General features: G+C 49.7%; 1 protein-coding gene across 2 annotated transcripts in view; it reads right to left on the reverse strand.

Annotated features, from left to right (window-relative positions):
- Positions 1-17,580, reverse strand: part of RASL12 (RAS like family 12) — a 36,929-nt gene extending 19,349 nt beyond the window's left edge. Inside the window, exons 1-3 of one of the 2 annotated variants that reach the window (XM_006129189.4) lie at positions 13,020-17,580; positions 12,206-12,331; positions 6,929-6,985 (exon numbers count right to left, since the gene is read on the reverse strand). In XM_006129189.4, the coding sequence (XP_006129251.1) occupies positions 6,929-6,985; positions 12,206-12,323 (175 nt within the window). In that variant the 5' untranslated portion in view covers positions 12,324-12,331; positions 13,020-17,580. Of the gene's footprint in view, positions 1-6,928; positions 6,986-12,205; positions 12,366-13,019 lie in introns of those variants that run through there. The other variant, XM_075896910.1, reaches the window with a different exon arrangement.
- Positions 17,581-25,978: the final 8,398 nt, after the last annotated feature.

Here is a 25,978-nt window from a genome sequence, read left to right on the forward strand (position 1 = left end):
TCTTGTTTTGCTGTTAAAACTTCAACCATCAAAATAAATCCCGTCATAAATGGTTCAGATCGGAACTGGAAAGAGCTTAACCCATTTCAGAATTAATGTGTTGCTTACTTGGCTCTCGCTGGGGTTTATGTAAGTGAATTCCTCTATAAATTCATTTGATGAACCTCATCTGTTGAGTGTTATTAGCAGAATGACACATTCTGGCACGGGAGCTGCAGCGGTATGCAGGCACTTTGATCTCACTGCACCTGGATTAGGAGTTCACATCTCAATTATCTTGACGAGTTCAGTTTTGAGAAATTTGAGCAGAAGAAAGAGGCTTGTATGAGGCTGTTTGCCAGGACTGGACCTGTCATGGCTGTTCCATGCAACGTAGATCAGGAGAGAGCAAGAACAAGAAGACAAGGGCAGAAAATAAATGTTCAGTTACAACAGGTATGGGGAACCTGGGCCAAATCTAGCCTGTTGCTTAATTTCATCCAGTGCCTGGCAAATCTTGGCATTCCCCCTCTCCCCCAACCCCACAGTGCTGAAGCTACAAAGGCTAGATTGTCTGGGAAGCCCCAAGCCTTTGTACACACACACCTCGCAAGGCTAGAGCTGCCAGTGCCAGCTTGCCCTGCCAAAGGGGAAGCCCTACACCTCCATGTCCACCCCGAGTGGGTGAACTGAATGTTTTATATTTCTCTCTCTCTTTCGCTAAAAAAAAAAGAAGAAGAAGAAAACCTAAATTAAGTAGCTTGTTTCTCATGTGTGGCCCACACTTAATTTTTAATGTGGGTCAATGGCCTGTGATAAGAAAAAGTTCCCCACTCCCGATTTAAAAGAAGGGAGAAGAGCAAATATTGTAGGAATTCCTCTAACTGAACCAGCCAGGAGAGATCGCCCATTCTAATACCTCTTGCTAATTGACATTAAGGGCTTGTCTTCACTACACGGTCAATCTTCCGGAACTCAATTTAGCGGGTCTTGTAAAGACTCACTAAATCGAACTCAGAGGGTGCTCCTGTCAGTGCAAGTACTCCTATTCCTCATGAGGAGTAAGGGAAGCTGATGGGAGCGTTGGCTGTCATCGACCTCCCTTTGTGGAGACTGTAAGGAAACTCGAATTAAGGAAATTTGACCTTCTCCTGTAGTATAGACATGGCCACCAGACTTCCTGTTAGCCACCAGCCAAGACATTCCTAGGCAGAGATACTAGGCAGTAACTGCCACAGGACTTCCTATGAACACAGAAAGAGAGTACATCTGTACAGATAAAAATGACCTGTGGCCTGGAATAGCTGATCTGAGCTTGCAAGGCTCAGGCTGAGAGGCTTAATTTCTCCACCTGGAAAATGAGTCAATAATTTTCTGAACAAGTCTGTGGCCACCTACACCACACAAGTGACGTCTCAATGTTGCATGTCATCTCTTCGGAAAATCCTTGCTGATACAGGGGTAGATTGCAAGTCTTCCTCCTCCAAACATAGATGCCCCTCATATCTGAGCTATAGGAAAATCTCCTGTTGTTGATAGCAGTATAGGATCTATGACACACAGTTAAGCAATTCTGATCCTATCCAGCAGAGAGAAGTGGCACACACATACACAAGCAGAGTAGCAGATTCTTGACAAAGCTTACTTGCCTCGCACAAGGATAGGAAAGCTAGTGCGCTTGATACACTATTGCCTTATATCAGTTTTGCACTGGTATAACTTCATTGACTTCAGTAGCATTAAACTTGTGTGAAACTGGAATAAAACAGCAATGAATCCAGACCAGAGTCTTCAAAGCCTTTCGAAGACCACCAGTGCTAAGTATTACAATGCAGACAGAAGCTTTAGTATTTTTCTTCAAGAATCCAAATAGCACAGGTCAAGAACTCAGCAATATATTTTCTTTCTTGGCCATCAATAAAGGTGAAAACACTAACTGGAAATCAAGGGTGTGTGTTTCATGATGAACCTATGGCTCAAATGCACATGTGCATACTCTGACAGAGGAGAGGACGGCCAGCTTTTACACTGGTATCTTCAGAGAAGCTTGATCTGCTGACAAAAAGTGAGTTATGCAGAATCAGAACCCGGAGGCATGATGGTGTTATTGTCTGTTAACTTATGCTGTAGTAGCTGCCTTTTTCTTGAGAAATGGGAAGTAAAAGATTACTTGTGAAAGAACAACTATGGCCCTAAATCAATGTTCAGCAATTGCTCCAGCTAGATATTTATAGTCCTATTTTTGAGAAGCTTTCAAATACAGGAAGGTTTTCTCACTCTCTTCTCCCTTCTTTAAAAGTGAGTTCCTGAACAAGATTTGAGGAAAGGATTTTTTAGGAACACAAGTTGCTGAGTTATTAGGTCTGTAGTCAGTTCTTGGCTAATGCCCACAATAAATCATTTGCAACTCTTTATTATGTGCTGGATTCGGGCCCACAAAAATAGTTGCTAATTACTCAAACAGAGATTCAATGGAAAAAAATGCCCAGAGCATTTAACTGCCATCAGTGCAAAATATAGTTATCTCCAGACTTCAGCATTGGCTGCTCGTTTCAGGGATATTATTTTCCTCCCAAAGTTAACATAGTTCCCAAATTGCTAGTTTGCAGTTTCAGATGGAGTAGTACACATTCAAGACACTGAAATACATGACAGGCCAGATCCAAAAGCCATTGGGAATCTTTCCAGTCACTCCTCTGGGCTTTGGAGCAGGTCTTAAGGGGAAACAAAATAAATATATTAGGAGGTTTTGTTTCTTTAAGCAATGATGCTGCCTTTCTCACCCCTTGACCTACACCCCTTGAAGTCACTGAGAATCTTTCCATAGACTTTGATGGGCTTTGAGTCACACGCTTTTGTTCCAATGCAAACTCCTTTGCCCATATGGAGAGGACTATGAGTGGGTGCAGCATCTATCCACGTTGAGTTCGCTGCAGGACAGCCCTGGTTGATGAATACAACTTTTTTTCCTGCTAAGGAGAGAAAAGAAATGACATAGGGACATGCCCGCTTAGTTCAGGCCCCAGATTTGCTCTCTTGGCTTTGTTATAGAGACTGTCCATTGCCATCTGTAATACAGGTTGAACATCTCTAGTCTGGCACTCTCTATTCTGCCAACATCCATGTTCCAGCATGATTTTAATTAGCTGGATGTCCACTTAGCAAGGGTGTGGCCGAGTTTCCCGCGGTCCCATAAAGTTTGTTTACAGCCACCAGTCCTGGCTCTCAGTGTTCTGTGCTGTTATTTAGCTCTAATTTACCCCGCAATATCTTCTAAGAGCCCAGTAAGTACACGTGTTGGTAATGCTGCCAGACAATATTGACCTCCCGTGGTTCAGGAAATTCTCTGGTTCGGACTGGTCATTCCTGAGGGTGCCAGACTAGAGAGGTTCAACTTGTACTATCCAGTAGTTTGCCTGTCTGTTCCAGGCTTGTCCTCTCTGCAGCCAAATTTTGCTCTGTTCCGGTGTAGCTTGTTAACATCAGTGAGTTGTTCTGGGTTTACGCTCAGAGCAGAACAGGAGCACGGGGATCATTCAAAAGCCAACAGAAGTCAGTGTGAGCCTTCCCGTTGACGTCAGTGAGCTGCAGATGAGCTTCTTAAACACGGCTGGAGCAGGCCAGAAATGGAAACATGACTGAACATGTTCAGTGATAATGAATGCTTGGTATAATAGTCATCATCTTTACCCCAGCAGTGCCTAAGCAGTTGAGAACTGGGGCCCATTGTAGGAGACTAGAATAGCGGCCAATCCTGCATTGTCAGACAGGTAGCATTAGAAAGGGTGACAAAGCCCCTGGATTATATTACAGGTGTTGATGCTTTTTGAACCATGTTGAGTGGAGTGCAGCGTGGCAGTTCTCTGGGAAGTTAGTGAAGATTGGCAGCTGCAAAATTTTCTCTTAATCTTTCCCGCCTTGGTTTCTAAAGTTCATTTCATTCTTAGTAGAGGGGAGGGCAGGGAGCCTAAAACACGCTCTTGAATAATTCTGGACTCAGGATTCGATCCATTCTATAATAACAAACCAGTATGTGCGCAGGTGACAGGGGATGGGCAGTCTGGTGAGGAAACAGAATACACTATCCAGATTTCAAGAGATTATTCACACACAGCAGATAATAAAGGAGAACTGTGAAGGATTTAAATCTTCATGCTTCAGGGCATCACCAACACCTAACTAATGAGGGTCAGGAGGAAACTTTCCCTATGGAGAGGTTATCCTGTCACTGCCCTCTGCAGAGTACATACACCTTCCTCTGAAGCCAGTGGTGCTTGCCACTTCCAGTAGGCCATTATTGCATTGCTATGCTAGTGTCTCTAACCCTCTTTTCCCCGTTATGATTGTTATGAGTTTTCACACAGCTCTGGCCAGCTTCTTATTCCTGCAGCTCCTGTGCCCCTGGAACATTGACTTTCCATGTCATCACAATGAACTTTAGGCAGCTATGTACGTTTCAGCTGTTCTCCGTAACTGATCACAGCGGTCTGGACACACATACAGGAAGAACCAAAAATCAGACACCTTGTGACCATCTTCCCCTAAGCAGATGAATCCCACACAGGAACGGGGATTTTCTAGGAGTGCTCACTGGCAGAAGTTTCTCTAGTCTTTCCTCAGGGTTGCGGTGGGAGGTAGGGTCTTAAACAGCAAGTATAAGATAAAAGGCTCTCAATTGCTGGGCAACATCCTACAGTCCTTGTTCTGGCCAAATTCCCCCTGGTTCCACTGTTGCTGACATCACTGGGAAGTTTATCGGAGAAAAAACGAAGAGGAAATATTTCTGAAATCATCCCGTCTTTTTTATTTATTAATGGGACGAGTGAGCCAATGCTACCTCCATAACTATAGAAGCTGTTGTTCTTATATTTACAGATCTCTGCTGTTTGTAATGACAGTTTCAGTTTTCCCTTCTCATCAACCTCCTGGGACAAAAGTTGCGATTTCTGTCATCTAGCCTTCCTCAGCCTGATCCTGTTCCTTTGATTAACTGTCCCACCCAGGAGTGCATTTATGTGACTTGTAAAACAAGATACCAGCTGGAATGTGCGTGGGTCTGACAGATTCGGTACCAAAGCCGCTGCATGTGGTGAAATGACACACAGAACTGAACTGAGAATGGAAATAATCCCCTTTTTCTTAACCCAGGAGCACATGATCTAGTCTATTCTAATCGATTCTATTCACTCCTCTGGCACAATGGGTATCTCTTCAATATGGGTAAATCTTCTCTGTGTGGAAGACAGGACGTTCCCAAGGGCTAGTCTGAGACTGTGGAGTGAACTCCTTCAGGGTCTAAGGACCATCATAAACATGCCCACTTTCCACATCAAGTGCATGGGGCATTTCTTTGACTTGCCGTCTCTAACGTAATATAGAGCAGGGGTGGGCAATAATTTTTGATTGGGAGAGCTACTCCAAGATTTTGGGAAGTGGTCGAGGGCTGCACTCTTCCATGATATTAATGGAGTAGGTGCGGGGTCTGGAATACAGGTTGGGTGCAGAAGGGCAGGGGATGGGGTGCAGGGTTTTGGAATGTGACCAAGGGCAGGAGGGGGTTGTGACAAAGCAGGTGACTGGGGTGCAGGGGTTTGGTTTGTGATCTAGGGGAGGGGACTGGGGTGCAGGGGTTTGGTTTGTGATCTAGGGGAGGGGACTGGGGTGCAGGGGTTTGGTTTGTGATCTAGGGGAGGGGACTGGGGTGCAGGAGTTTGGTTTGTGATCTAGGGGAGGGGACTGGGGTGCAGGGGTTTGGTTTGTGATCTAGGGGAGGGGACTGGGGTGCAGGGGTTTGGTTTGTGATCTAGGGGAGGGGACTGGGGTGCAGGGGTTTGGTTTGTGATCTAGGGGAGGGGACTGGGGTGCAGGGGTTTGGTTTGTGATCTAGGGGAGGGGACTGGGGTGCAGGGGTTTGGTTTGTGATCTAGGGGAGGGGACTGGGGTGCAGGGGTTTGGTTTGTGATCTAGGGGAGGGGACTGGGATGCAGGAGTTTGGGTTATAACCTAGGGCAGGAGGGGATTGTGTGACAGGCCTCTTGATCCCGGTTCAGCCACCAGGAAGGCCAAAGCCAGGCCAGGGGCGGTGGGGACAAAGGCGGCAGCTCCTCGCTGCTCTAAGGACCTTGACACTCTGGGACGCAGGGGGGAACCACCACCTGCAGCTGCCTCGGGCCAGGACCAGGAGTGCTTGGGCTGCCACCTGCCCCGTGCTCTAGACTCGACTCCCTCCACCCCCACAAGATTAGCATGCCAGTGCCCGGGCGAGTTTCAGGGCTTTCTGCTTTCCTCCCTCCCCCGCAAGAAGCTGGCACTGGCACGCTAATCTTGCGAGGGGGGGGGGGAGGAGTCAAGGCTGAAGCACCGGGCAGGCGGGGGCCTGAGCACTCCAGCCCTGGCCCAAGGCAACTGCAGGAGTTGGGGCCTCGAGCACAGTGAGGATCTGCTGCCGCCGCCCTCTGGCCCTCATGCAAGAAGGCGGAATCTGCCCCGGTGGGGCTGCCAGGCAGCTCTGCCATCCCCGAACAATGTCTGGGGCAGGGAGGCTGTGCGAGGGCGGAGCTTGTGGGACGCCAGAGAGACGTGATGACATCATTCTGTCGTCCCACAAGAAAAACGTTTTTATGTAGCGAGAGAGATTAAGTCCTTATGGTTTTATATTTCCCAAGAGTTTAGTTGTTTTCAAAGTACCAGAATTTCCTTACCCTCCTCACCTCCGTTAATGCCATATTTATGGAAAACCTTGGCCTAGGAAAGAAGTGCTGTCCATTTAAAAGGGAAGAAAGTTTTCCCATATGCCAGTATAAAAGGCCAGCTTGGTACCAGCTGGCTAAAGAAAGCTGCAGAAACTGCTTGGCATTAAATCACAGTACTATTAGGGGAGGCAAACAAGTGTTCCAGGAAATGGCATGCAGACGACAAGCAAGAGAAAAGTAACTGAAGAAAATCTTACCCAAATTGGGATCATATTCACTTATAAACCGCTTGGTTAGAAACTTCACCGTCAGTGCTGGAAAAGGTAAAACAAGGTTTGTTTAGCCTCCGTTTCATCCGCGCCTGTGCAACTCAGCTTCACACCCGCAGCAAGTACATCTTGCAACCGCGTGCCACGGGAACAGACAAACTCTCCCTTGAGACCCAGTTCGGGGGCCTGTTTCATTCCGCTCAGGAAATGAAAGCATCCCTGTGCCTATTCGTTCCCTCCGAGTTAGTCCCAGAGCTCCCATCTGCAGAGTGATACAAACTATTGTGCAGTATATTTATACACACACACACACACACACGTGCGCGCACACACACATTTCATTTTTGCCAAGCTGCAGCGCCATTTCCAAGGCTCAGCGATCAGATTCCACTGACACAGTTCCCATTGTGGAACTTCTCCGCCTGAACACTGGACTGGGAACCAACAACTTCTCCATTCTCATTCCGACACTAGCCAGCTGAGCCATCAGCCAGCGGCACCACCGCAACGCAGACCAGCTGAGGATCCCTCCAGGGACCCTGGGAGAAGGATTTAGCCCAAAGTTTCTCTTATTGCCAGGTGTCAAAACAAAACCAGGTGTAAGTTTATTACACCTTGGAACTGACCTCAGCCCAAATAAAGTCATTGGGTCCTCACTACAGAACCAGAATGAATTTAAAATGTACAGCAGGCAGTGCTGGGAAAAGCTCGGGATCTTGTGTCTGAGTTGGTCATTTGGTTGTCCCAGGACATGGCCAGAGACCCTTCATGTAGTCTGAGGGCAAAGCCACTGAGAGACTTGAGGCAGAACAATTTCTAGCTAATTGGCATCAGCTAGAAATTGAGGGATGGCTTTTCTCCTGTTTATTTACTTGATGCAACATTTTACAGCTAGACAGAACCATGAGGAAGTCGCGGGGCGATGCTTCCTGCGTGATAATCGTAGTTATCATGCACTTCTGACTGCTCCCCTGAAATCTGCCTGCCAATCTAGCCCCACCAGGCCTTATGTTACCCTTCTAAACCAATGACCCCCTTCTGCCAGACACCAGATGTTGATTTTTAAAAATCAACCTATCCCCAAGATGGCTCCTTCTTCCTTCAAATGTGGTATTTCCTGCCCAACCCACTTCCCCGCCACCCTCTAGTTACTCTGCCCATTTGCCACTGGAATCTGCAGATACCGATCCCTTTTCACGGGGGCATTGCCATTTGCAAACCTGACCCTCTTGCTTTGCTGTCTGGGGCAAGGAAATAAAGGCGGTGATTGGACAAGGCACTAAAACAGCTGCTTCCTCCTCAATTCCATCCCTGTTCATCAAAGCCCTCGAGGCCCGATCCTGCCATGAGCAGGAGCTGTAACCCTGACTTCAAAGGTGCTCAGTGTGAAACGTGCGCTTCAGTTCTGCTGAATGGGGCTAGCCGGCCACCTCTCTGCAGCACCCCTCTGCCACTCTCAGCTCTCTGCTGGGCAGGCTGGGCAGTACGCAGGCTGCACTAGAAAGAGGTTGAGGGGCTAGAAATGGGATCTTTCCTTCCCTGGAGGTCAGACCGTAAAGCTCTGGTCTTTTGCCTAGAGAGAAGTTCTCCCAGGGTATTTTTGGATGTCTTAGCTACAGCACTTCTGCTCTCTATGGCCTGCCGGGTCAGACCTGCTGCACAAAGGCCTCTGGAGTTACACAAATTGGTGAAAACTCTCTCGACCAGCTTTCCTGCTCCATAGCCTAGATATTGCCTGGGGGGTAATACCAAGGATTTACTGGCCTTCCTTTGAGATGACACATCTGTATAACATAGCCACAGGTGAAGGGCCAGCTGGTGAAGGCAAGCGCAGCCCCGCCCCTTCCACCCAAGGCTCCGCCCCTGGAGCCCAGCCCTGCCCACCCCCAGTCCAATCCCTCTGGACCACCTGGAGGGCCAGGGTTGCCACACTGCATCCCCAACCCCAGCCCTCCCTGATGGCCAGAGAGTAGGGCTGCCACGCCTCTGCCCCATCTCTCCCTGGTAGCCGGGGGAGCAGGGCTGCCCTCCCCAGTTCCCGGGCGTGTAGACAGTTTTAGGAAGGCTGTGCCTTCCCTTGCCTACATTACCAGCTGCCCATACAGCCACCCCAAACTATTGCTCATCATTCTGTACCATGCTCCCGTGCTGGTTTGGCAGAGAGCGTGAGCAAGGGCCACTAGCTGGCACTCTGGAGACCTTGGGTCTAGTCCCAGCTTGGCGTTTGCTCTACTGTGCGACCTTAGACATGTCCTGCCCCTTTCTGTGCATTAATTTCCCCGTCTGTAAAATGGGCAGAATGATACTTATCTCCTTGGTAGGGCATTTGCAAACTATGGATGCAGAGCAACATATAAAGGGAAGTATGCAATAGGGTTACTCTTGCGTAGTCTGTATAATACAGGAAAGAAAAGAGAAGGACATATTATGTATCAGGCACTTGGGACTGATCCTGCTGTCCTTAATTGGCTTAACTCATAAAATGATTTAGATTGGGACAGATACTGTCACCTACCACATGACTGTACCACGCTTAGCACCATGGCGCCTTGCAAATGATAATCAAAGTCAATGGGGGTTTAGTTTGTGTAAGGAGAGCAGGCTCCTACTTGATATTGAGTGGATTCATTTTGCTGCTTGCTATGGCTTGAGTTTAATGCCAGGCTAGTCTGCTAAGAGCAGCCACCTCTATAAATGCTCATCTCAAAGAATGCAACAGACATTTCAGCAAGTAAGCGGCAGATCCCTGTATGACTGTTGACACTCAGCTAACACTGTGTTGATGCAGAAATTAGGACACTTGAATCAGTTCAGTCAAAGAACAAAAGGAATGAATGAAAGTCTAATGTCTTTGCAGTTCTTTCGGAAGACAGAGAGGATCAGGTGTTAGTCACAATTAGAACAGAGGACAAAAACTTCAGTGAATAGCTAAGGAGAGAAAAATGCATTTTTCTGAATAATTTTTCTGAAATTATTTCCACGTCTAAGTTCGATTGTCAAATTCTAAGAATAGTTTGGCCAAAAAAGAAAATGTAGAAGGAAACCTGGAAAAATCGAGAAAAAAAAATCTGGCCATTTTGAAACTTTTCATTTCAATTTCTCAGTTCGAAGTGGCATTGTGTTTAGAAATTTGGGCCATTAAAAATATAAGAAGGAGGAACACCACCCAAAACAAAACACCAAAGTGAACTGTTTTCAGAGAAACCCCCTATGAAAACACCATTTTCTGTTCAATTTGGACCCACATGTATTATTCACTCAGTTCTAGTCATAATTGTTTAAATGTCAACATGAAGAAAATGCCATTCCAGAGAAAAGCAATTTCCCACTATAGAGGCCCCCAAACTTTCCCAAGGATATCTAGCAAGCAAATTGCTTGCCTTGCACATGGGTGTTGACTTCAGTGAGAATAATTGTCTGATGGGCTGTGTCTAGACTGAAGGGTTTTTTCAAAAAAAGTAGCCTTTTTTCGAAAAAACTTCACCTGCGTCTAGACTACAGCCGTGTTTTCGAAATTAAATCAAAAGAATGCAGCTTTTCTTTTGACGGCGGTACTCCTCATTTCACGAGGAAGAACGCCTTTTTTAGCAAGAGCTCTTTCGAAAAAGGCGTTCTTGAATGCAAACAGGGCTTTTTCGAAAGAGAGCATCCAGGCTGCCTGGGTGCTCTCTTTCAAAAAAGTGGCTCGCTTTTTTGAAAGTACTGCTTGCAGTCTAGACACGCTTTTTCGAAAGAGGCTTGCAGTCTAGACATAGCCATGGTGGTCTCTGGGGGCAGGGCCAGCTTTAGGAAGTGCGGGACCTGATTTGTGGGGGCGGGGCCACGCACGCGCTGCACGCCTGAGGCAGCACCGCGCATGTGCCACGTGCCTGGGGCAGAGGCCATGCGTGCGCCGTGCACCGGGGAGCAGGGCCCTCTTAGGCACGAGGCTCAATTCAGGGGAATCGGCTTAAAGCCGGCCCTGTCGGGGGGAGCGGGGATTGCTGCGTTAGTCTGTAACTTTAAAAACAGCCAACAGGCGAATCCTATTAGCAGGCAGTGTAAAAGCAGTCATAATGGTTACAGTAAACAGAATCTAAAGATTTTCAGCTGAGAGTCCAATCCTGCAAGGCACTTAAATGCGTAATTTAGGCATGAGCAGTGTGGTTGATTTCAATTGGGCCATTCAAGTGCTGAAATCTAAGCATACACATTCGCACTTTGTTAGATCAAGGCCTGAGTTCTGATAATTTCTAATCTGCGGGGCTTCACCCATCTGGAGAAGGACAAAGGGAATAAAGAAAGCTTTGTTTTCCAAAGGCTGCTCTCCTTACCTGGAGGATTCCTGAACAACGTTCCCTGAAAGCTGAACACTTGGGCAGCTGACCAGGGGAGATTCAGGTGCCAATCAGCTGATTGGTAGAGCTCCTGCAGCCAGTAGCATATGGTTCTACTGATGGTGCACATACCTGGTTGCACATAACTAAATTTATTCTGCACATGGGTGGAAAAAAATTAGAGGGAACATTGTTCCTGGGACATATTTTATATGGCATGAGCCACGTGGGTGTGTGGTGTGGGTGCTGTGAAATCGGCGAGATATGTTTGGCCTCTGATGAATGTTCAAAAACAATGGAGTTCCTATAGAACAGCATTTGATTTCACCCTGACAGCTCCCCAAGAGAGCATAGCATGACTGATGTTATTCCAAGGGAAGCTGTGAGGATCTGCCACTTTCATAACATGCAGGTGAATTAATGCCATGTTAGCAGCACTTTGCGATGCTCCCCTCCAGTACCAGTTGCCTTTTGGTTCCTTGGGCATGATCATGTGAAGCCCTGGAAACCAGAGGACAAGTCTAGGATCAAGGGAAAGCTGAGTCTCTATGGCAAATTCTCATTTATTACCAGGTGGAGCAGTAGAGCAAAGTTTCAACCCACTTGCTTGTTTTATACCTGTAGTTTCAAGGAAATAACAACAAGGCCTAGGACTTATATAGTTCCTTTCCTCTATAGATCTCAAAGTGCTTAAAAAAGGATCAACCCCCCCACTTTACAGATCGGAAAACTGAGGCAAACAGCATGGAAATGACTTGCTCAGGGTCCCCTAGCAGGGCAGTGGGAGCCAGGAATAGAACAAAGTCTACCTTGAATCCCAGGCCAGTGCCCTACCCCTTAGGCCTCACTGCCTAAAATTAACTTGACTTGAACATGTTTTACCCCAAGACCTCTCACTGACCAACTCTGAGGCTGGCTCTGGCTGTCACGGTGACTCTTTCTTTCTCACCCGATTTGCCGGATCCTCTGCACCCTAAGATGGCCACGTTGCACTCGGGCAGTAGGCTGGGGAGGTGACGGTCGGCAGCGCTGGAGGTGGCCCGGGGCTTGCCAAACATCGAGGACATTCTCTTGCCTGCCAACGAGCGAGGAGACACCATGGGAGCATCACAAAGAGACCGACCACCCTCGTGGGTGGAGCGCAGGTTGCCACTTGTGCACCAGAGTTACACAAGTGCTGACTAGTGCCCTCTCCACTGGCTCCGTCACCCCCCACAGGTTCTGCAGCACTAACCCGCCTCTGCCTCGGTGGGACCAAAGAGCACAGGCAAGATGGGCTGGGTGGGGACATACATTCTTGGGGAGACAAGCACCCCCTCTTTCTTTCTCCCTCTCCTTCTCAGTTCCCTCATCTTCAGCACCAGCTGTCAATTTCCAGCCCCCCTCGCAGGGCACCACTAACTTCTTCCCAGCCCAAAGAAAGGAACAGCCACAGAGCTTGGGAAGTCAAGGCTGTGAAGCGTCATGGGAGGGGAACACAACAGAACTTTCCTGTCCTCCTCAGGGCCATTTCTTTTGCATCCTTTCATTAAGCAAAGCGCAGCCTCCCCGCTGCATGCCCCTCCCCGCGGGGAAGAATTCACCCTACGTTTTACCGAGTCTTTCCTTGCAATTCCCCCCTTCCCCCTCCGCTCTCAACCAAATCCACCCTGGGCCCAGGAAAACGGATGCGTGCTTTGCAGAAGACCAGGCTGTCACTGAGCCCCTAACCTTGTGCCCTCCCCTCCCGCGAGTAGAAACAGAAGATAAATGAGTCCTCTAACCTTGAAATCAGAGCTGGATTTTCATGAGGGACACAGAGAGGATGAGGGTGCTGAGTGGATTTTGTTGTTTTATATCCACAGCTCCATGGTTTGCCCCCTACACACACGCTCGCATCCACACGCAGGCCCACGCCTCCTCAAGACAGGGCCAGCCTGGCACCCGCACACTGAATCCAGAGCAACGAGCCAACCCCCGGACACGGAGGAGCTGAGTGAATCACTGGGAACGCAGTGTCTGCGCCATCCCCACGGCTGCTGGCTCCAGACCTCAGCCCCGTGCGTGAATGAATGAGGCAGGGAGGAAGAGAGCTCAGACTCCCTGCGACTTTCGCCAGCTGAGTCCCAGCCAAACTCCTTGTAAGGAAAGCTGCTGCCTCGCTCCGGCCGCGCTGGACGCGATTTCCCATCCGCGCGGGGGACTTTCCTCATAGCAAACAAATAAACCTGCAAAAAAAGGCCTCCAGGGCTCTTGGTTAGAGGGGAAAGAAACCCAGCCACTTGTGGTTCCCTTGAGGGCTTCTCTCTGCCAAGTCCTGGCCCCTCCAGCATCACCCTGTGCTGCGCAGCATCCCCGCAGCGCACACGCTACGAATACTTCCGTTGGGAAGATAAGGCGGCTGCAAGGAGCTGTTAAAAGGAGAAGGGAAAACCTCCCTAGGAACCCACCCTCTCCTCCTTCCAAGCCCTCCTCGAATCACACGGCTCCCCGGGAGCCTATCCACTATTTCAGCCGCCACTCAAAGATGTGCAGTTGCTCCGTAATAAATAAACAGAGATGTGTGTGCCTGTCATCTCCTCTGCACGCTGGGTCCCTCCTGCGCGATCCTCTTGTGCAGAAACACAGAGAGAACCCCCAGGCAAGAGCAGAGCGCCTAGGATCATGCAGGAAGCTTGTGGCTGAGCTAGGGGTAGACCCTAATTGCCCTGAGCTACAGCCCAGTGCACTATCCACAAGGCTGCCCTTCCAACTCTTTGATCCTGTCTGAGATTTAGCGGCCAGGGAGGTTTTGCTTTGGTTCACAGGAACCGACTTGGGTAATTATGGGGGTGCTTGTCTAAATACACTCCGAGCATCTGAAGAAAATAAGCAATCCCATGGGACTCTGTTTACCTGGACTGGACGTATTGGGGAGGGAGGGGCAGGAACCAGGCTTTTGTGATCCGTGTGTCCAGCCCCAAGGGGGGGGATCTCTGAGTAGCGCCTCTAGGAGCTGCCATAACACAAAGCGTATCTCAGCAGCTATCTCAGCTGCTTTGGGAAGTGAAGCCGCCCAGCCGAGTTTAAGAGCTCAGATGATGTTTATATATTTTTTCATGTGACAGTTAGTTGAAGGTTAGCAGAGGCCAACTTTTTCCAGAGAGCGACCAAATACAGCTGAAGACAATGAGTCCGATTCAGCTCCCAGTTAGGTCAGTGAAAATCCAAAGTGACTTCCCTGCACTCCATGGAGTCGTCGTCCCCCCCGTCTCCCCCCGACTCCCAGCAGAGTCAGGAATAAAACCCAGACATCCTGGCCCTTTTGCTCTAACCACTAGCTATCACTCCTTCCATTCGTTCGTTTGCTGTAAGAGATTGATAGAACACTATCGCGGTTGCTATAGCGACTGTCTGCTCCTCATTTGCAAATCTCCCTGCTCCCACAAGCATTAATAGGACTAATACTTCTGCCAATTGAAAGGCCAGATTGGGAGCAATAAAATAAGCAAACCCCCTCCCCCCCAAAAAAATCCCCTAATAATACATTAAAACCATCAACTGAAAGCGAAACAAACTCAGCTGGTGTAATCAGAGTAGGTGGTGTAAACTCAAGTCAATGTTTCTGTGGCGATTTTTACCAGATCAGGATCCGGCCCTGTCTACTTGGATCACACAGACCATGTGTGCTTGTTTGGGGATCCATCCTGCTGTTCTTAGCCCTGGTCTACACCTAAAATTCAGGTCAACTGAACGGCAGCGCTCAGGGGTATGAACAGTCCACACCTCTGTGCCCAGCAGCTGCACCGGCCTTGCCGCAGTGATGGAAGAGTGCTCCCCGAGAGCCAACTGCCATCGTTCAAGGACGTAGCTTCTCTACCGTGATGGGGAAAAGCCCTTCCGTTGCTATAGACTGCGTCTACACTCCGGGGTTATGGCAGCCTCTCTATGGTGCCATGGCTACACCGCTATCCCTGCCCTAACGTAGGCAGGGTGGCCAGGTGCCCAGTTTATACCCGGGAAGTCCGGTCTCAAAGGGTACCTGGCAGTGTCCAGACAGAGCTACTGACTGGACACCCAAAGTCTGGCTACTGCGGGCAGGGTAGGCAGGGGGGCTACGGGACCATCACCTGAGCCTACTCAGCCAGTGCTGCCTCCTACCTGCACCAGGTGCCAGCAGCGCCCAGCCCTGGCCCCACAGGCAAGTCCCTCCTGAACCAGACTGGGGGGGAAAGGGAGAGGAAAAGCAGTGAGCGACTAGGGAAAGGGGTAAAGAGGAATGGATGGGGCGAGACCTTGGGGAGAAGAACCGGACAGGGGTGGGGCTTTTGGGGAAGAGGTGGGGGAGGGGTGGTTCTGGCACTCCTACTCGAGTGTCCGGTTTTTAAACATTACCACTTGGCAAGCCCAAATGTAGACATGGCCTTGCTCACACAGGGATTTCGCTGGGAGAGAAAGCAGGCCTGGGCTCCTGCTTAGCAAATTGCTCCCTGGGGATGAACAGCTCTTTTAAGATACATCATTACAACATTATTATCCCGCCTGTCATCTGTGAAAACAAGGGAGTTATTTTTAAACCAGCCAGAAATAGTCTCCCGATTGCAACAGTCCAGCCTGCGCCTTGGAGACTGGCTCTAGTGATGCTATCGGCTAGATGCATCAATCAGCTTCTTCTCAGGGCTGGGAATGCAGTGGTCTTGCCGGGGCACCGCCAGGTTTTCACACTGACCTTTCTTGCGATAAATATGGTAACTGGTGGTTACTGTAGCTCCAGTGCAAAAATGACTCATTTTCCTAGCAGCTCACATAAAACAGTCTTATCAAAACACCCGCCAGTTCACTAGGGCCCAAAGCTGGCACTGATTGTGATTAATGGTGCTGTTAGCAAGGCCCTTACATAAACACGGCAAAGCGCTGGAAAAGTCAGGCCTCCCGGCCTAATTAACATGGGGGCTAATCCTGCTGCCGTTAGACAAACAGCCCCTCTTTGGGGCCCGGCCCCCGATCTCATGCCAGCGTAAATTAGGCACAGCTCCAAAGGAAGCTTTGAATCCGGCCCAGTGAGACGGCCCCGCGGAGCAACGGCTGCAGAGGCAGACCCTGAAACACATGCGCTGTCCCAAGGAAGACAACACAGGCCAAGGATGCCTTCCTGGCAGCACGACTGCTCTGTCCATTTTCAGGGCCTTGGCCTCAGAGGGCGTGAATTGGCTTAGCTCTGTCGTCTTGAGTGGAGCCACACCAATGTGCAGCCTTCTGAAAAGGTGCCAGGCCTAGTATGAGGTCAAAGGAGCTGATTCTAGCCTCTACCTTTTCCTCACAGCTATTCCATTGACTTCAATAGAACTAGCACAGGCCCCCAAATGCCTCCACTCCAGTCACCCCCAAACATAGTGTGGGCTACACTCAGGGGGCGTAAAGCAGCAGTAGCTGCACTTTGCGGTTGTCTGGTGACAACCCTATGAGTCTCAAAGCCCATTATTAATTCAGCCTCAAGGCACCCCCTGAAGAAAATGCTGCACACACACACACACACCCCTCAGTGAAAGGGGCACATAGAGGCCCAAAGATCATTGTCAGGGCTGAGAACCAGAACACAGAGGCCTGCCCTAACCATTAGGCCATGCCACCTCCTCTTGTGCGGTATTGTTTCTGTGCAAGGGCTTTTGCCAAACATTTGTAACAACTGAGGCCACATCTCCACTTGCTGTGCCGGAGATCAATCTTCTGGCATTCGATTTAGCAGGTCTAGTTAAGTCCTGCTAAATCGAACACTGAGGGTGCCCCCAGTCAGTGCTGGTACCCTTCGCAGTTGCAAGGAGTAAGGGAAGCCGACCGGAGCATTTGCTCCCATCGCCCTCCCGCTGTGAAGACGGCACCAAGCTCGGCTTCAGGTACGTTGACTCCAGCTACGTTATTTACCTAGCTGGAGCTGCATACCTAGAGCCGACCTTCTGGGTCTAGTGTAGACCTGGCTTCTCTTGTGCTGAGAACATCAAGCCCTGTGGCTGTGCCAGTAGCCAGTAAAGCCCCAAAACATGCAGCCAGCCACCAGTGTGCACTCCTGTCTGAGGGCTCTGTTCACCTCGGAGGAGGGGCTGGGCTTCTCCACCAACTCCGAGAGACGGGGCCACTGGCCCAGGTGCTCTGCTGTGTCCAGTTTGTAGTAGAACAAAATACAGGACTATGTAGCACTTTAAAGACTAACAAGATGGTTTATTAGATGATGAGCTTTCGTGGGCCAGACCCACTTCCTCAGATCAAATAGTGGAAGAAAATAGTCACAGCCATATATACCAAAGGATACAATTAAAAAAAAAAGTGAACACATATGAAAAGGACAAATCACATTTCAGAACAGAAGAGGGATGCGGGGGAAGGAAGGTGAATGCCTGTGAGTTAATGATATTAGAGGTGGGGAAGGGTAGATGTCTGTGAGTTAATAGTGTTAGAGGTGATAATTGGGGAAGCTATCTTTGTAATGGGTAAGATAGCTGGAGTCTTTGTCCAGGCCTCCGCGGAGAGTGTCGAATTTTAGCATGAATGCCAGTTCAGAGGATTCTCTTTCAAGTGCAGATTTGAATGTCTTCTGAAGTAGGATGCAGGTGAGTAGGTCATTGAGACAGTGCCCTTTCTGGTTGAAATGGCAAGCAACTGTTTTTTCTTTGTGATCCTGTCTAATGTCTGTTTTGTGGGCATTGATTCTTTGGCGAAGTGTCTGAGACGTTTGTCCAATGTACATAGCAGACAGACACTTTCGGCACATGATAGCATAGATTATATTTCTGGAGGCGCAGGAATATGTATTCTTGATCTTATAACTCACTTGGTTAGGCCCAATAATGGTGTCACCAGAGTGAATATGTGGACAAAGCTGGCAACAGGGTTTGTTGCAAGGGAAGGTACCAGGGTTGGTATTAGTGTGGTATGTCCTGTGCTACATAGTCCTGTATTTTGTTTTAGCTACACCAGACTAACATGGCTACATTTCTATCACAGTTTGTAGTAGGTGCTACTAAGGGGTTCACGGTTGCCCTTTGTAGCTTGCTGATCCTTGGCCTACTCCTAGGTTGGCCCTGCCCCCAGCATTGGTTAGCCTCAGTGCCTCTCCAAAATACCCAGATGGCTAGTATGCAAACCAGGGATTGCCAGAGGACAGCAGTGCTCTGGGCATGACAACTTCTTAGCCTTGTGAGCAACACAGTCCTTACACCAGCGGATGGGGGTTCAAGTGCCAGGCAGTCCACTCTAAGATGACCTAGGGATGCCCTTGCCCTAGTGCAATGGTTCTCAAAGTATGGTCTGCGGACCACTAGTGGCTTGCAACAGTCTTGCAGGTGGGCTGCAGGCTCAGGGATTACCCTCCCTTGCCATGGGGAACCAGTGCTGGTGCTCCAGCCTCGTTGGAGCACCAGCGCCAACTTCCCACTGTGGAGGGGAGGCAAGGCGAGCCTTGTGGGCCAGATCCAGCTTGCAGGGAAAGGATGTTGCTCTACGGGTTGCTGCTCCCCGTCCCGCTGCCTGGAGGCTTTCCCTGCTGCTCCCATTGGCTGGAATCATGGCCAATGAGAGCAGGCGGGGCAGTGCCCGAGAGCTGCGGGAGGCATGGAGCCAAGTAACCCCCCCTCCCATATCCCTCATGCCCAGATCTCACATCCCCATCCCCTCATGTGCCTCCCTTCCTCTGAGACCCTGCACCTCCACCCCGCTCCTGCACCCTCCCTCCATCCCAGAACCCCTCCACCCTCAGCTCGCTCCAGTGCCCAACCTTTGGGCCAGACCCCTCCACCCTCAGCCGGCTCTGGCACCCAACTTTCTGGCCAGACCCCTCCACCCTCGACCCACGCTTGCACCCAATCTTCTGGCTAGACCCCCCACTCCCAACCCTCTCTTGCACCCATTTTGTCATCATGGGTGGTTGGCAGGTGGTCCCTGGAAAGGGCTTCATGGAGCAGGATGGGCCGCAGGCCAAAAAGCTTGAGAAACACTGCCGGTAGGGAATGCCCAGCCAGCTGGCTCCACTGGTTCACAGCTGCTTTGCACTAGTCCTGTGCAAAGGAATTGACTATAGACGGGTGTCTCTGAGCGCGCACAAGGAAAGTGCACACAACACCCTATAAGAAGGTCCCTATGGTACTTCTAGTGCCTCTGGCAGAGCTAAGGCCTCAAGTCTTTGCGTGTTTGGAGAGCACCGACAAAGGCTGCATCGGGTCCTTGAACAGCTCACAGGGTAAAGGACACAGCTCTTAGCACCCACAGAAACCCCGCCCCCCTTCTTCACGCCCCACTCATACCTAATCACAATCTATTCCCAGGTACCAATTTGCCCCCAGGTGCACCAAGGAGAGGCCTTAGCAGCCCTTCTCTTTTGGGAATGTTGCATACACGTGTTAAAAATTAATCTGAGTTCAGAGCTAAGTGTTTTTTCAAATGCAAGCCCTTGCCAGGCATTTGGAGAGATAAATCACAGCAACAAACGCAAAGACAACATGTCAGAGATGCTGCTGCATGAGAGAGCTGTGGTAATCACTCCTGGAGCCAAAGGGGAAAACATTAAGAGGCAGAGCAATATAAATATTTAAATGATTAAAAAACGGTCTTTCAAAAATCCCCATAAAATCCCCCTGTTCTTAAGGCTTCAGGTGAAGGGCTGGAATTTGTTTAGCTCACATCCGTAAACTAAAAATCGTTTTGACGCTAACAGCCTAGTACTTTCCTTTGACCCATGTGGGCCTTGCCCGCAAGCATGAGCTAGCCTCCGCTCTGCTGATATCAGATCTGGCAACCAGGGTTTGTAAAAATAGTACTTTATGGTACATGTCTTTATATAGCTATTTTGTTAGACTACTACAGATACTGAAAAATCTTACAAGCAGAATCTCCAGGATACCCGGGGAGGGGCCGGATATGTGTGAAAGATTCTCTCTTTAGCTCAGCCTTTAAGACATGATGAAGGGACGCACCAGAAAATACTTCCAACCAAGTGATTTTCTTCCAGCAGCATGAGCTGGAGGAATAAAGGGGCACATGATAGAAGATACCGAGTGCGTCTATACTGCACCAGTACTTTGAGACCACTGGCGTTATTTCAAAATAACAATGCAAGTGTCTACCCAGCTATTCCGTTATTTCAAAATAGTTTTGAAATACCAGATGGCTCATTCCAAAATCTGTGAACCTCATTCTATGAGGCATAACGCCTATTCTGAAGTAGCTATATCGAAATAAGGCCTGTGTAGACACTCCACTGCTGCTATTTCGAAATAGTCCCTCTTCAGGGCCATCCTAAGTTATTCCTCCCCAGTGCCTCCTGGGACTCTAAATCGAGGTAGCACGTTTACATTAAGGAAGCCTGCCTCCGACTAACTGTGAGGCTTCCCGGCAGTGTAGACGTACCCACCATATTCCCATCATAACACTGCCACTGGGTGCTCTCAGGTAAGCCACTTTAAATGGTGATTAATCACACATATTGTGGCGGCAACTAGTGTCCCCTTCTTGAGATCGGGGACCCAGGATGCTTGGGGCTGCCCCTGCCCCCAAAGCGTTTACAACCTAAATAGACAAGGCAGACTCAGCGGAAACGATTTCTCCAAGAGTCACACGTCTGCTCTGTGTAGAGTTGAGGATAGAATCCAGGTCTCTGGACCCCATCCAGAGCTCTAGCCACTAACCCAAGTTGCCTCCCCTCTCACTGCCTCAGTTTCTTTCTCCTTTCATCCAGGACACAGTGTAACTGCCTCCTTTGCACAGAATGAGCACAATCCACTTTGGCCATGAGACGTGCAATAGAAATATTCTGATTAGGGAGGTTTGGAAGTGTGTTGCATTTATGCAGCTACTGGCCTGTGCCCTGCTCCCCTTGACATTCATGCCAAAAATCCCATGGACTTCAGTGAAAGCAGGACTGAGCTCAGTGTTTGCTAGAGAGCTTTACGGTCTTCTGATACACTAGTAGCCCTGTTCTTCAGATTGCTTTCCTAGCACAACTCAGATTGCATCTGTGGCTCCTGGCGGTTATGCTATTTGGGTTAACAATGCCCCCCAAAATGGCAAGTAACTTTAAAAAAGCCATCCAGCAGTGCGATCACTTGGGTGAAATTACACTGTAAATACAAACCTTGACCACAAGCAATGATTGTAAGGACTCAAAAGGTCTTAATTTGCCAAAAGCTAGCTCCCAGGCCAGCTCTCAGCTGTTGTAAAGCAGCAGAGCTGCACTGAAACCAATGGAGAGCCCTTCCTAACTGAATCAGGGCAGTTCTTTACTGAACATACACATGTGAGTGACATGTGGGAAAGACCAGACATAGTTCTTCTGACTCACAAAATAAGATCGATGCACCAGATGCCAAACCACAGCCAGGAAGCCAGTGAAAACACTGTGAGTCTGTTCTGGTAAAGAGCATGCAATATGTGAGGAAGAACCGTCCCAGTTATAAACTGTGGTAGGAGGAACTATGTGGGTGGGATGTAATTCATTGTTCTTCCCATGATCTTTCCATTGGGTTTGATTGGCTGTAGAGCCCTATCTTCCCCACTGCTGTCAGCACTGCAAGGAGAGCGATGGGACCTCAGCACCTCTTGGGATCAGGCCCCAACACTGTACCTGTCACCTCATGCCCCTCCAGAAACCAAACGAACCACACTGCATTCTGCTGCCCCTGGCACTGGTGTAAACGCCCTTGCAGGTAAAACAGCATCTTCTCCGGCCTCCGTGTCTGATGCCACAATGTAAACGTGCCCCATGGGGGCCAAAGGACAAGTTGGCGTATGTTCAGAAGCTGGAAGCTGATTTGACAGCACAAAGAGGTGCCTGGCTGACAGCAAAGAGAAAAACACACCCAACCCCATCCTCAAAATTGGAGGCATTGGTTCGCTGCTCCCTCCATGCTAAAGGGGATCAGTGCTGTTAAGAAAGCAGGGGACCTTTGTATAGTGTTGTTCTGACCCTCCACTTTGTGCTTTATATCTTTACAGATTTGAGGCATCCTGGGCTTTCATCTAAGTTCTCCCCATGCTCTTCAGTAGCACCTGGTTCCCCTTAGTACACAGGCTTCTCCATCACTTGGTGGACCTTTAGCACTAGCGTCGCATGACATGCAGCTAGGCGTGGACTGTGGCAATCAACTCTTCCATCTTCTCTGAGTTGAGACTGGAACCGAGAGGGTGGCAAGAAGTGGTAAGATTAGAGTCCTGCTATGCAGAGACTGTAAGGACCAGAAACAACCCAATGGTCTTCTAGACGATTGGCTCTCGTTCAACCAGAAATTAGTCCAGAGGAAGTTCTACAGTCTGTTTATGCAGGCAGAGCAGAAAGTCTTAGTGATTTCTTCTGGCCTTAGACGCGAATTGATGACCCTCAGAAAACCTGCCTTATATTTAGATTAGATATTAGATTGTTTTTCTCCTGTCGTTTTGGTTGCTTGCAAGTCAGAACCAAGAGCCGAGTCCCTTTTGGCTCTGACATGGACATAAAATGCCCGAGGATTCAGAGATTCAGATCAGTGCCTTCTGAAACGGGAAGGGTTCTGGACTGATAGCTGAGCCTCCAGCCTTTGTATGCTCAAAACCAGGCATGGATCCGCACATCACCTCCAAATAACATTCCCATGCCAAATGCTGTGCAACCAGTTTTGCACGTGCTGTAACAGCTTTGGTGCAAAACAAGGTAGGCGAGTGCAGAAGCTGGGGCTGGAAATGTGATCCGTTCTTTCTACTGCCTGGTGCCATTTTTATTTAAAACTGGATACATATGCTATGCCTGGCGCCGGCAGGCTGTGCTGCAGCCCAGGGCTTTGAAGAAGGTTGGAGGTGGCTTTGTCGCTTGGCATTCTGTACCCTCTGTGGACACTGGGAATGTGGGGAAAGACTGCTGGACAAGAGAGGCTCGTCGAGGGTGAGAGACTGACAGCTAATCCCACACAGAAGAAACAGCAGGATCATGTGAACAGCTTTCTGCGCTTCTCCAGAGAGAGGACCATCTTTGATGGAGGCTACTATCGCCTCCTGAGACAGAAGGATCTTTCCATTTGTCAGACCTCTAGTTCCTTCTGCTCAGCAGGGCCAACAGCCACCGTGGGCTCCAAGGCAAGCTGGGGGGCGGGGCCTCAAATGGAAGGGGCGGGGCCTCCGATGGAAGGGGCGGGGCTGAGGACTGTCAGCCCTTAGTGCCGCCAAAACTACAGCATGCCCTCCCTCCCCCACACTCAGTCCCCAGTGAAGTCGTGGAGCAGTGCTCCCATGGCAATTCAAAGGGGACGGAGGCTCCAGCTGCCACTGCTGCCTCCCTTGAATCTCCAGCCCCCCTTGAATCTCCAGGCCCTGGGGCAATTGCCCCTTTTGCCCCCCCCTGTCGGCAAGCCTGCCCTTGCTTTGCTTCATTTTTCTTTTGCTGCTGCTGCTGGAAATCAGAGGCATGATTTCAAGGTGGAGGATAATTAGCCATTGGAACACATTAATCAGGAATGTGGGAAGTTCTCCATCATTTGGGGTCGTCAGTCACGGCTGGCCCTCTTTCCCAAAGACGTGTCCTTTTTCAGCCACAAGCTATTGAGCTTGACACCAGAATTTTTCAGTGAAATTCTCTGGCCGGTGCGAGGCAGGGAGTCAGGCCTAAATGGTCAGAACAATTCCCCTCCTGCCCTGAACTTCTATTAATAAGATGGACCTTGCTTCATCATAAACCTCATGGTGAACTGAAGTCAACCCAGAACAACATTTTTGTTGCTAAGAAGCAAACTCTTGCTGTGCCGCCTATTTGAACATTCCACAGAGCGTCCTGCTGCTGCTTAGATCGGATTTCTGTTTTTGGATGGAGGGAATTTTTTTCGGTGAAGGGAAGATAGAAGGACACCAGCAAAGGGGAGACCGTCCTCGGATGAGTCCCCTTTGTTCTCTTCCCACCAGTGTGACGTAGATAAAGGCTGCATCGTGCTGTCCTGCAGCAGAGCCAATGAGCCCAGAAGCCCCAGAAGCAGTGGGGCAGACAGCCACTGCAGGCCTAGGGACAAGGTATGGGGGGCAGTTCTGCCCTGGAAGGGGCAGATCTGAAGGAGGAAAGGGTGGGGCCAAGGGCGGTCAGCCCTTGGCACCACCTGGAGTTTAGCCCTGCAGCCCCCAAAGCCGCGTGGAACACCCAGCAGCAATTCAAAGGGGCCCGAGGTGCCCCCTTTGCCAGCATCTTTGATTTAGCTTCCCATAAATCTCTACGGGTGTGTCTAGAGTACAGAGTTTTTTCGAAAAAAAGTGGCCTTTTTTCAAAAAAAAAAAAACGTCCCCTACGTCTAGACTGCTGCCACATTCTTTCAAAAGTAAATCGAAAGAACGTGGCAGTTTTTTCAACCGTGGAAAACCTCATTTTACGAGGAAGAACACCTTTCTTCGAAAGTGCTCTTTCGAGAAAAGGCACTATGGAATGCAAACTGTGCTGTTTCGAAAGACAGCATCCAGACTGCCTGGGTGCTCTCTGTCGATAAAGCGGCTTGCTTTTTCAAAAATACTGGTTGTAGTCTAGATGCTCTTTTTCAAAAGAGGCTTGCAGTCTAGACGTAGCCTAACAGATTCAAAGCATACAAGCCAGTCAGCCCAGTTTGGAACCTCCTGCCACCTTGGGGTCTCTTCTGTGTGATTGAAATAGACACCCCCAAACCCCCACCCACACTCCGTTCATTCTTTCTCATTTCTGACCTGCTGCCACGGAATGTGCAGTCCAGCTGGTCGTCTCCCCTCGTTGTTACTCCTGGCTAGGCACCCGTTCCGTCTGTTCGAAGGAATGTTCCAAATCATCTTGGCCATAGAAAAGCACTCTCCTCACTCTCCCACATCATAGCTCTATGTAAATAGTCACTGCTCAGCCTGGCCGGAGCGCAGCATCCAGCGTGCTGCAGAAACAGGTGCACACAATCAGCTGCAACTCATCTAGACCTGGGGCACAAAAGGCAACAAACCGTGTACAGCAAAACAAATACAACCCCTCCCCCCACTGCACTTTGCACACCTGAGACTCACAAACCAGCTGATAAACATGATTTAACTCTCACAAAACCCTGCTGTGGCAGGTAATCAATGTTCCCTCTAATCTTTTCCATTCATGTGTGGAATACATTTTGTTGTGTGCACTGATGCATGTGCAAATGTGCACCACCAAGATCAGCACAATCTAGCTGTGTCTCAGAGGGGTAGCTGTGTTAGTCTGTATCTGCAAAAGCAACAACGAGTCCTGTGGCACCTTAAAGACTAACACAGTGGTTCCTAAACCACTGGCTGCCAGACCACAGTGGTTATAGGGGCCAGGGCTGAGGTACATGCCCAGTGCCTCCCCTCACACCGTGGCTGTTGGGAGAGGCATGTCCTGCCCTGCCTCTCAGCCAACCAGTGCTGGGCATGGGCAGGGTCTCCTCTTGGCCACAGAAGAGCTGCATGGAGCCCAGCACATCAGCTGGCGGCTGGGAGGCAGCACAAGGCTAGCTGAGAGGGCAGGGCAGGCACAGGGGGTTATGGGGAGTGCAGCTAATGCTGGAGGGTTCTGGGGGCAAAGCTAATACTGGGGGGCTCTGGGGCTGGGTGTCCGGGGTGCGGAGCTGGCACTAGGGGGCTCTAGGGGCGGGTCCTGAGGGAGTTGGGTGCAGTGGGGCTCTGGAAGCAGGAGGCTGGAACTGGGGAGACTGCTGGTAGGGGGCACTAAGGGGCAGAGGGCAGGCACTGAGGCGTTTGGGATGGGTTGCTGGCACTGGGGGGGGGTTGGGTGCAGGGGACTCTGCGG

This window comes from Pelodiscus sinensis, chromosome 14 (genome assembly GCF_049634645.1).
Source record: "Pelodiscus sinensis isolate JC-2024 chromosome 14, ASM4963464v1, whole genome shotgun sequence".
NCBI classification, from domain to species: domain Eukaryota; kingdom Metazoa; phylum Chordata; order Testudines; family Trionychidae; genus Pelodiscus; species Pelodiscus sinensis.